This window comes from Aythya marila (assembly GCF_965140915.1).
Source record: "Aythya marila genome assembly, chromosome: 19".
NCBI lineage: Eukaryota > Metazoa > Chordata > Aves > Anseriformes > Anatidae > Aythya > Aythya marila.
The window spans coordinates 1,842,062-1,854,401 of record NC_139060.1 but is presented as its reverse complement, the minus strand read 5'-3'; the positions used below and the strand labels follow the sequence as shown (position 1 = coordinate 1,854,401).

Below are 12,340 nucleotides of genomic sequence, written 5' to 3'. Positions count from 1 at the left end.
GTATCTGAAAAGGACAAAGGAGGAGACACTGCTGGAAGCAATGAATGAGTGGGAAAAGCAACCAGACAAGCTGCAAATCGATGCTATTTGTGGGAGCAGTGCCAGCGGATGAATGCAGTACACCATGTACTCTTGAAAGTTGTTCTAACAACCACCTTCTGCAATCCTTTGTGTGCCAAGTTAACCCCATGACTGAGGACATTCAGCACTTTCGCTGTGCAGAAAAAAGGAATCCAACCCCCTCTCTCCTATTTCTATGCATATAAATAAGATTTATATACACATATATACACAAGACATATGCACACACTTACAGACACACATACATGCAAAAATCAAGACTGAGCTTCCTACCTTTTGTAATTAAGGCAGTGGAAGTCAGGTTCTCCTGAGAGGACTGAGCCTGCATTTTGTACCAGTGCAATGCCAGTCCTGTTGCAGCAGCAAATGTAATGAAGGGACAGAAAAGGGAAAGGACAGACCTAACAGACCTAGCTAGTGTATTTATGTTTCACTCCTATTTACATGTGGCTGTAGAAAAGATGGGAAGTTGCATGCACATTTCGCTCCCCTAACGTAACATGATAGTCAAAACAAAAGAAAAACAAACAAGCAGAAAACCTCACAAATACACCAAATGCTACCTGGAGCACCCACCAAAAAAGAAAAATCCATAAAATTTATTGAAGCTGTTTGAAGAGCAATACCACTGGCAGGCACACTCCTGTTACGATGAAATGGTGCTTGAATTTCAATGATGGAAGAAGGGATAACAGAACATGGTGACCTGCTCAAATGCTTTCCTACAGGGGACAGATCTGATTGCCTTTGACTCAGCTTGACATACATCACAGGCTGGAACAACCCCAGCTGGAACTTTAGCAACATCCTTCCCCATTCTTCACTGCTGACTCTTCCTCCATGAATACTTTTTTTCACCTCTGCTGGACTCTGCGTCTCACTATTTGCAGGCCTCCAAGCATTTTCATGATAAAAGAGATCACAGTTCTCTTCTATTTAATGTTGCTTGCCAAAAAGAAAAAAGAAAAAAAAAAAACTTTTGCTAATAACTTACTCATACATTTTGCAAAGGTTAAAGAGACAAGGTATTAACTCTCACCATTCACAAGCCAGTATAGTTTGATGCAACATTGCTCAAAATGGGAAGAAGAGAGCAGAAGACAAGTGAAATGTGGGATGGTCCTGAAGTGGGGATCAGAAGTTGTACCAAAAGTTAACTGATACATGGACAATAGCAATGATATTATCAAAACGAAGCTTAGCTGGAAGCAGAAGGGAGACAAATTAGCTTAAGGAATGACAGTTTGATGAATGAAGTCACCTACTTGAAATCCAGCAGGTCACCACATCTATCACTGTCTGTCAAAGATCCTTATATTCTCTAAAGAGCATTTGGCTAGGGAGATAAAGCTCTCTGCAGTTTTATCTGTGGCACCTACAAAACCAAATTATCTACCCACATAGTATTAATGTCAGATAAATTAACACCAGTTATATGTTACTTCAGTTATGAACAGTCTCCTACCTTCATCAGCTGTTAGAACTTGAGACAAATCAAGACATAAAATAAATTGTTGTAATTAAGAGAACAAATTGTGGTAGATAAGAAAATCTGAACAATATACTCACAGCTCACACCAAGTGAGGAAGCCCCCAGAAAGCCAAGGTTCAGAAAACTCAAAGCAGTGACTTCATTCCAGCAAGAACGCCCCCAAAACAGGTTTAGAAATCAGGACACTGAGCTTCTAATTTCAGTCTGACACTAATTCAGCTGTGCAAATATGAACTCATTTCTCAAGTCTTCCCATATCTCACTTCTCTGCTGGTAAATACCATTATTTTTTTCCTTACAATTTCACACCTAAGATGCTAAGCAAGTAATAATTTTTAGTAACATATTACCAAGACAGGCGGTGGAAGAGATGGAAGAGAACACCTCCTTCCACAACCACATGTTCCAGCTCAATACTAAGGTAACTTCTTGGACCTCATCCGCCTCCAATTTCCATAGATACAGCCTGTGCAGAGTACCTGAGGTGCACTAACCTGAATTCACCTAAGATTACCTAAGATTATTACTAACTTAAAGCTTTGGGAATGAATTCATGGCCTGAAAAAAAGTTACATGCAACTAATGGGCAAAATAAAAAAAGAATCCACACTCTTCAAAATTACGAAACAAAATGGCCTTAACAGAGCAGAATTTGCCCAGTGTTAGTGCTGCTGTTGAGGGCACAACGATACTCAGCTAGCTTTGGCACTGTCAAAAGCAGGCAGTGTATGATAACATTAATACCGATAAAGAACAAAAGCCTGACAAGTGTAATCCTGATACCGGTGTTTCCTTTGAGGATTAGTATGCAATTAAAGATTTCTAGCAGTGTTACATTTCAAAAGGACAATGCTCCAAACCCCTGAGGAAATCATAAGCCATTTACAGATTATTCTTTCAACTTTTTACAGAAAATAGCCATGCACATTTAACTATATTAACATTAATGAGACAAAGAGCTTAACATTTGAAAACACTTATAATAGCCATTATTTCTAAAACCAAGTGTGATTTCCTGCAGAGCAGAACTGGTATGCTGCAGCACTGGCAGACGAGCACTCTGTAATTTAGCAGTTGTGCTGCCCTGCACTGAAAATGGTAAGGCAAAAATATCCTCCTGCACTGGTTTTGCTACATGCAAAAAAAAATTGGTATAATCCTACTACTAAGGAAGGGCATCCTGGTTGTTAGAAAGAGGCAGAAAGAAGCTTGAAGTAACCAAAACATCACTGCTACTGTCCCAGCAGGACATTCTCCGAAAGCCAATTGGTTTTCTAGTAAGATACTGAAGACAGCAGTTTTCTGAGGCAGGTGGCCACGGATAAGTCTAGCTATGACATATGCAACAGACCAGCTTTTAAAAATATTATAAGCTCAACAGCTGTCATCAACATCCCTAAGAACTGTCTGGAGTTCTGACTTCTTAGAAACACCAGAGCCTTTCCACTTAAGCCGCAGTGCTGACTCACATAAAAAGCTAATTACATCGAAGGTTCTGTCTCCATCCAGGTATCTGAGGGGAGAGGGAAATACAAATAACTTTTCTTTGGCAGGAGATTATTCTGCAAGAGTTCTACTTCTCCCCCCTCCCCCCCCCTAATTTCTTCTGGAGAACACCTGGACACTGTAGAAAAAAAAACAACCTAGAGGAGGTACCTTTCATTTTACCCTTTAGCTCAAACAGCAATTTAATGAAGTCACAATTATGTAACAGCCTGATAAAGCTTCAACATTTTTCCACATGCAAATCTGTGGGAAATGGCACCAACAAATTACAAAGATTCTCCCCTAAACAGGTCAAACCAGCGTCTCTAGACAACTGCACTATCATCAACTGTATTTCATACATGAGGGAATTATTGGCTAGATCCATCATTGTCCTCTGACAGTTACATGCAAGGCCTTCCAAGGAGTTTTGACGTCACCTAATACAGCAGCTGGAACTGCCCATCGGTATGATCATTAGCAGCAAGCATCTGGCATCGTCCCTCTTACAAGGCTCACGAGGAATAGCGAACGTTTCCCACACGTAACTACTCTGGTCAACTCCAAGTAACAACATGAGGAAAGCAAACTTTGCAGTATCTTATCTGTTCTTCTCCCCCTGAACTGACAGACCTCAGGAACAGATGCCATTGAGTCAGTATAAGGAAAAAAACAGTTCGAGCTACACGCTAATCCTTGGGAGTGCCTGCACATGCTTGAAAAATTAACATCTTGCCTGAAATCCTGCATTTTTCCAGACTTTTCCTATGAAAGAAATGGCAGATACTCATCTCTTATGCATATGACACATACCATTTTAAAGTTCTGAGATAAAGGAATAAACAAAAATACATCAATTACATGACTGTTGTATCAAGTTAGTGTCCGCAGTTCAGAATGACACAGTGGTATTGGAGAAACTTCAGGGAAGAATACACCACAGGTTGACCAAACTATCAATTACTAATACCAGCTACTAATTTAATTCCTGCGAGCACCTAGAACCCTCCAGTTACTTTATTTTCTGGAAAAACAAAGAAAAAAAAATAAACACTTAGAAGGCTTTTAAAGGTTTATAACAGATCTTGCAGAACGGGATAAACAAATCCTTTTAAAAGGAAAAATGTCATTTTACTAATGCCCTCTGCAAAGAACGACTACATTAATCTTGGCAATCTTTACAAATCCTCCCCCATGTTTTTCAAAAGACAGACAGAGCATCGAGATTCGTTCAACAAATGGCAGCATGAGTCAGTGGGCCTGGGAGCTGTGGGTAGGAAGGAGTAGATGACGTCCACAGAGTCACAAAAGTCTTCAAATGATTCATGTCATAGCATGGATCCAGAAAAGTGACTTTAGTTCAGATATAAACCGAACGGGTATTTCTGTATCTGTGCCCAGGAACTCACCCACAAGCACGGCACTGTCACAGCAAGCACATACCAGTCCATCCACTGCATCAACCTCTCTCCTCACCAGATAAACAGTTGAGCCAGCATGAAGTGTGATGCCAAAGAAGGCACCACTGCTTATACAGATAGGGAGAATTTCAACCACATGCTCCACTGTCACCCAAAACTGCTTTCAGAAAGTAGAACAGCTCGGTTATCTTAACCTGGGAGCTCTGCAAAACTCTAGAAGCTTGACAGTGTGGCTGCTGATTGCAACTGGTGAACAAGAGCAGGAAAATACCTGTATGTGTTAAAACTGCCAAAGCCTTATTCACACACTGAGACCTCACACCAGCACAATTAGTCACAAAAGTCACACATCCTTTATTCCTATCAAACTATATCATTTTTACCTCTAATGAGGTATCCTAAAGAGATGCCCAAAAAGAAAAAAAAAATTCAGGCATGACTAGCAGCAAAAATAGACCTGTTTCTCCAAACACAGCCCTAAACCAGAAGTAGCACATATTAAAAAGGCCCAAAGACTTTGCCCTTTTTAGATGAAAATTTCTTGCTTTTCTCAAACAAAATAGCTGGGATATTAGGTCAGCTGCCAGTCTCCAAGTCCCTGCACTGCAAATATTTTACAATGCAGGTACAGGCCAAGCCTGCAACCCATCTGCCATCAGGAACAACCAGGTCTCACATGCTGAAGTACTCCTGCCCCAGCCACAGAAGACAGAGTTCTCCATTAGATGTTACACTGATCAAGCAGAAGAAGTAAGGAAGCAGAAGACAGGAACTTCTACACTAGGCACACTTGAGTTCTGGATCAGAAATACCACCTTTTGCAATCAACATAATCTTGAATCAGTTCTCTAGAGGAAAAAGAGCTCTGCAGTCCATTCTCTCCCTCTTGGTCTCTATAAACAACAATTTCTTTATCTACTACTAATACAAACTCATGTTTTCTTTATGCAGAGGTATACCAATTCTGGCTATAAACAGATACCAGTAAATGTTTACTCTTCAACTCAGAAAACAGAAGAGGGCCTGAACAGATCTCAGTATTTCAGAAGCCTTCTAGTACAAAAATTAAGCAAGTCATGCACACTTATGATACAGGATTCCTGTTTCAATTGTTCAATTAGATCTGAGAAACAAACAAACCAAACATTGAGGAGACGTTAAACGTGGATAAATAGTACAGCTTTGAAGTAAAAAGTTGCACTAACACCTTTTAAGTAACTGCAGTCTCTGACCAGCCTGATGCAGACCTGAAGTTAGCTCTGCTAACGTGAAGGTTAGACTTGACACCAGTAGGAGCCCCAGACCCAAGTCTTTCTATGATACTGCATTTCATATGACTATTCGGTGTACATTCCTTCAATTCTTCCTGAACTATTTTAGCAGTTGCACTTATCTCAGCACAGAAACAAGTGTAACCCACATTAAAAAAAAAAAAAAAAAAAAAAAAAAGTGGTGTGATGGGCTTTTTGGCTCATCTCTGAGGGAGTTTTTTTTTTTTTTTTTTTGTCTTTAAATCAAGTCTAATAATCCCATTCATGTATTATCATACGAGATTCCAGGTAGAAGTGATTTTCCATCTTTACAATGTGTTAAAAGTCTTAACTAAGATTAACACCTGACCAGAGCAAGAATGTTTGTTTTGTGTAGGGCCAATACCAATACCAAATTCTCATCTGAACTGTTCATTTTTGAAACTGATGCTTACCACTCCAATTAAGTCTCCTCGGCCGTATTCACCAGTCAGGTGCTTTTTTCCATCATCCATCCGTATGACAGAGCGGAGTCGACCATTCAACACAATGTAGGTGCAGTCTGACTTGTCACCCTGCCTACAGAAAGAACAGCCAAGGACAAGCATTCATTAATTTCTTCGCTCAGCAGATGCATCTGAAGTCTTTTAATAAATTGATCAATTTTCTTTAACAGGCTTAGAGGCCATAGGAAAATGTTTTATTAACAGTTAAACATAAGAAAACAAGAAACTGAACAACCACCTGTTAAAAGGTGACTTGGAAATATGTTTTAATGTTTAAATGTACAGGCTTTGAACAACTGGTAAGCATTGGGTCTGGACACAGATGCCCAGCACACGAGTGATCTCTGGAGAAGTCAGGCTCAGTACTGCTTACAGCAGGGGCTTGTTGTCACTGCAAGGCTGATGTGGCTGCATGGAGAGATTCTGCAGGTCAAAGAGGGAAAAAACGCCCTAAGTGACTCGGGATTTGGATTGATTTTAGTGCACTCATGTTAGTTATTTGGGAAGTTTTTGCCACATCATGTTTGCATGATTAAGAATGCTATTTGGTAAGCAAATTTCCACCGTAACATCACATGCTGGCCAAGTACAATACTTCTGGTAGTGGAGTTTAAACTAAACTTCCAAAAGCTTTTAACAAGATGTTGACAACTACATTTGTTTTGATACACATAGTAATCAAAAGTTTCTATTAGCATTAGTGCTGCAGAAATAGTCATATAAATTACAATCATGGTACACACACTATGTTAGACTTATTCTCCCACCAATGCAACCATATAATGCCTCAATTACATTCTAGTACAAAATCCATACAATTAAGCTTTCCCAAGGATAACTGCTACCCCTTAAACATAAAGTGTAATTTGTATTTTCAATCTACTATTGAATAATCCTATCCAAATTACTTTTCAGTTCTGTTGTTTTAGAAAGGCCAAAAAACTTCATGAACAAAAAGATATTCACGCCCTTAAAATGCAGAAACTACCACCAAACATACAATTGTCTACACCTTAATCTATTATGTCACTTTAAAAGCTTGCCAAGACAACACAAAATACGAAGAATAGTATGAAAGGATTTTAATAACCACTGGAGACAAGTGACTAAAGCAGTGTTGAAGGGTACTCCAGAAGAAAAAAAATAAAAATCTCAAAATAGGCAAACATAAACCTGATAGAATTGATAAATTTATTCCAAAAAGTTTTTATTCCATATGTTACCAAGGGAGCACAGATCCTTAACACTGAAAACTTGAATACTGAACCAACAACACAGAACTTTGTCTACATCTTACCTGTAAACAGCTCGCCCAGCCTCAACTTCCATCCAATCCAGGGCAAAGTCAATTTGCCTCACGAATGAGGACATTCTCTTTACAACTGTGTGAGCCACACCAAGCACAACACTCGGCTGCTCCCGCATTATCCTAGAAAACAAGAAGTGTTATTTAGGTACTTCCCCAAAGCCGGAACAGGTACAGACTGGTAAACAAGCCCATGCAGTGGGATGGATGAGAGCCATGCTAGCTCTTGTTTATGAACCACTCTCCAAAATCACCATTCACCCAGGTCTCTCATGACTCAGAAAAACATTTGTACTGCCCAGAAGACTGTCCCTCCCTGCCATTCTACACCTCTCACTCCCACACATGCTCACAAGATTTTATTTCAGATCAGAACCGTATTGTATCTAACACTTAATACTCTTTAAAAAAAAAAAAAAAAAAAAGACATGCTCAGAAGTTCAAATAATTCCTTTTCCCTGTTGCAAAGACCACAAAGAACAGAAAAGTCTTCTAACAAAGCTTCTGATCTTCATACCATATCTTTTGAGTGATGCTTAAAGGTCTCTAGTATTAAAGAAATCAGATATCTAGCACTTTTTCCACTTTTTCCAAACCAAAGAACTTCAGGAACATTCTGCCAGCAATGACTGCTAACTCTACACCACTAGGCCTGAGGGAAATCTCTGACACCCGATCACTGTCAGCGAATGTCTTATTTCTCATTGTTTTTAGACTAGGAATCACTGCATCCCAGCATCTTGTGAGTAAGCACTCCAATTCTTACTGAAGTATTACTCCACAGGAGTGAGCTGATCACACACTTCCCTAGATGGTACACCTGGTACAGCACCTGTTCTGTTCCAGTGAAGCATCAATAGCAACTGAATTCTTGCTGGGCCATGGTGTACCACCTTAAGGCGGGCATTTCACAAGAGGCAGCACAATTCAGAAAGAAGCAAGAAGTTAAGTGCATGCAGACCCAGGAGGTGAAGCACACACCGAGGGAGATGACAGAACTATGCTAAAGCCACACATGGGTAGAAACAAAAAAGAATTTGAAGTACACATCTTTTTCTGCATCAATGTTCCCTTTACAATGAAGATAAGAACTGCCATAAGGCAATCTGCTTATGAGACCCCTGCATGTGTAGGAATTCTCAGCTAAGCACAAATCACGCACACATCATATCTAACCTTCTTAGCCTAAAAAGTAGAAAGATGGGGAGAAAAGCATGGAAGGAGCACTGTCAATCTTTGCTGACAATCCTCTTCGGCAATATGGCTGTGGCTCACTCTAACTTGGCAGAATTCAGAGAAAACCTGAAGAGTCACACATCATCCCAGAATGTGATATTAAAAGCAGACTTTCCAGGAGCTCCTTATAGCCTGGATGAAATACAGAAACTGCTCTGAAGTTTTGAAAGTGTCATTTCTGTCATTAGTCCTACAGCTGCAACAAGAAACCCTGACAACACGTGGTGTTGTGGGGAGCTTTCACGTCCATCACACGAGACTATTCTATTCTTCCTCACCACGTGTCTCAACTTCTTTTTGGAATAATGAAGCTTGTGATTTCTTCAACTGAAACCCCTGAATCTGAAACAGAAGAGATTTGTAAGAGTATATCCCTACGTGCTGAGTCCATGCTGAGCTCACCACACTCATATCCCTGCATTCATACGTGCTACTAGGCAAGTGAAACTGAGCATCAGCTCTGACATTCAGCACCAGTTAAAGTCCAGCCATCGAAACAGGATTACAAAACCTCAGGGCAGCTTTGCTCTCCTGCCCCTTTTATCTCATCCTGAGGTTTCCACACCCGCTGCTATCTCCAACCCAGGATGTCTACAGACTACCTTGGTTTTGATGAACTATTATTATTGCACTTGTAAGCAACATGTTATCTTACAGGAACTTTACCACACTAATATGACTCGGGGCAAAGGCCAAAGGAGCTGGAAAAGACACCCCAAAATAAACTCTGGGAAACAAAAAACCCTAATTCCTCAACACACACACACAAAACCCCCAGTCCTATTCCCCTTCTAAGCTGCTCTAAAGGAGAAATAAGCCCCCCAAAATCCCCTGAATGCTTTAGCTCATTATTTTTTACTCTAGTTGCTTATTTAGCTCCCAAAGTCTTCACCCACATAGGCTGTCTGGTGAAATCAAGAAGCCATTTACACCTTTCCCTCTCTCAAGATACATATCTTAATACTTAATGCACTCTAAATGTAAACTAGTAAGAGGCTGCTTTTAATTTCAGTCTGGAGCTATTATTTCACTGACTGCTATATAACTTCAAGAGTATTAGCACAGAAGGTAAAAGCCCACCCTCATGCACAAGAAGAGAAAATATATTTTTTTCCTACATTATCAGCGAGGTTTCCTTCCTTTCACTGGGGAATTTTCATTTCTCATCCGTTTGGCACATGACTGGCATGACAAAAATGAAAAGCCAAAGCTCTCTATCACAAAAACCTGTTTCTGAAGGGATCCTCAGAATTCCTAAATAGCAAGCTAACAGCTATGAAAGGGCTAACCTGGTGCCTGGGAAAGACTGAGAACTACAGAGATGTTCTTGTGGATGTGGATGCAATTTGATACTCAGCTTGCCTGGCAATATAAAATCAAAATCAAAGCATTTCAGCTTCTCTGGCAAGCACACATGATTAGACTCTGAACTGTGAAATTTACTTAAGCAGAAAATGTGACAGAGTCCTACTGCCTCGTACTGCAGAACCTGAGCATATTCCCTCAAGAGAGCCTGGTGACAACTTGATTACATTTTTTGTCAGGAGACACCAACAGTTGCAGCGTAGGCACTGCACACTTAGTACATCACTTCAGCAAAATAGAAAAGCATTTAAGGTATATAGTATATAATTAGCTTGTGTCACCCCTATACTTAAACTCTACTTTTGCAGATAGTTATTTAGGCATATTAGCACCACATAAAGGCTCCTGCCCCAAAGTTTCAGTTAAAAGGATTTAATCTGTTGCCCAACATCCAACCTGCAATCCTAAACCCTGGGCTACTTCCATCACTGTGCTCTTCGCCTGATGGCAACTATTGACCACATTCTTTCTGCTTCACCTTCTCATTAACTAATGAGAAAAAAATACACATACAACGTTCTGGGGCACCTCAAAGAAAAAAGTAATATATGTTACAAGAAAGGAAGAGAGAATTGTTGGAACATAATGAGAATAATGGAGGTTCTGGTCAAGTTTCTTCTGGTCACTAAGTAAAATCAAGAAAAAAAAAAAATCAGAGAGAGATTCTGATTAAAAGAGAAAGCCTAAGATTGCAGGACTATGCACAAAGAATTCTGCATGATAAGAGAAAAATAAAACTTCTGATTTTATCAATAAGTTTTTCCTTTCTCGGAGTTTGAAGCAAAAATAAGAGAACATATAGATGAAGTAGTCATGATTTGAAAGATTATCTGTAACATCATTTTAAAATATGGGAACAGGAATTGGAAATGATATAAAGCTTTGGTTTCTGGAAAAGTTTTAATGATTTAATGCTGAAAGATCACAGAGATGGACAAATGCAGTGAATAGGCAAAGGACAGCTTAAATGAGAAAGAGATGGGCTAGGAAACATCCCCCAGATGAAGAAAAGGTGACATGTTGTGTTAGAGATCACTGACCCACAAAGGGTTAATGGAAGCAAAAAGCTTAAGTTGGAATAAACAAGAAACAACTCTAAGAGAAATCTCATGAAAACGAGCTCAGGAACATGACACAGCCAGGACTAGATATTAGAACAGAAGAAGAGGGGGGGGGGAAAAAGGTAGAAACTGACTGGCTGTCTGAGAACACAAAATGAAATTTAAAGTTGGGAACAAGTGGGAAAACAATAGAAAGAAAGAAGAAAAGTTTAGATGAAATTCATCTGATGCTGCACGGAATGGCACAAGAGGGGAGTATCTATCAGAAATTAGGTCAAAGAGTTGACATCCACTGCACAGGCTTGGAAAAACACACCTAATCAACCAAGCACATCGCTGAGAACAGCAAGTTCAGTTTTATAAACACAGCCTTTTGCCTGAGGTGGAAAAACAAAGTTGCAGGGTAAGAATTGATCAGGAACACAAACAATTCAAATTACTTAGAAAGTAAGAAGTACACAGAAATATACCACATAATAGTTGCCTAGAAAACACAATGTCAACAAGTCCACGTATAACACAAGACTATACAATAGCACATTCAAGAAGGAGTTGAAAAAGGAGTTTAGTAAAGGAAATAGAGGTATTTGATACAAATTATATGTGAACTAGCACTAAATCTTAACAATAGGCTCAGAATCAAGAGTATGAATCATTAATATTGGACAATGAGACTAGCCACAGCCATTTTAGCAGTGGTGAGTGTGTTAGGGTGTTTTTTTAATTAATAAGTGCCTGTATCATCACTTCTTAAGATATAAGTCAACTCATGCATTACTTCCAAAAAGGTACCACCCACCTTGCACAGGGGCATTATTCTTTGACCTGTTCCATCAGGGAGCATTGTAACCTACGGTTACACCAAAGCCTATCACTCACAACACATCCAGCAGCCTGGGCTGATTACTGTGGTCAGAAACAGAACTAATGTGGTTCTCCAGCAAAAAAGGATATTGTGTTTGAGAGAAAATGCCTGACAAAGAAATGCTTAACCCAGCAAAGACGGACTCTGGCCAGATTCTCTTATTTGCATTATGAAATCTATGAATCTTAGGTCATAAATCACACCCCATTGGGTTAAGTGTTCTATAAACCTGGAACAAAGAAGATAATCGCCATTCAATATTAGTATGTTCC

General features: G+C 39.6%; 1 protein-coding gene across 1 annotated transcript in view; it reads right to left on the bottom strand.

Moving 5' to 3' along the window:
- The window catches only part of PNPLA7 (patatin like domain 7, lysophospholipase), a 127,252-nt gene that overhangs the window by 82,570 nt on the left and 32,342 nt on the right, over nt 1-12,340 (bottom strand). Inside the window, exons 18-19 of the mRNA XM_082775679.1 lie at nt 7,533-7,664; nt 6,185-6,308 (exon numbers count right to left, since the gene is read on the bottom strand). Of these exons, the coding sequence (XP_082631805.1) occupies nt 6,185-6,308; nt 7,533-7,664 (256 nt within the window). The remainder of the gene's footprint in view (nt 1-6,184; nt 6,309-7,532; nt 7,665-12,340) is intronic.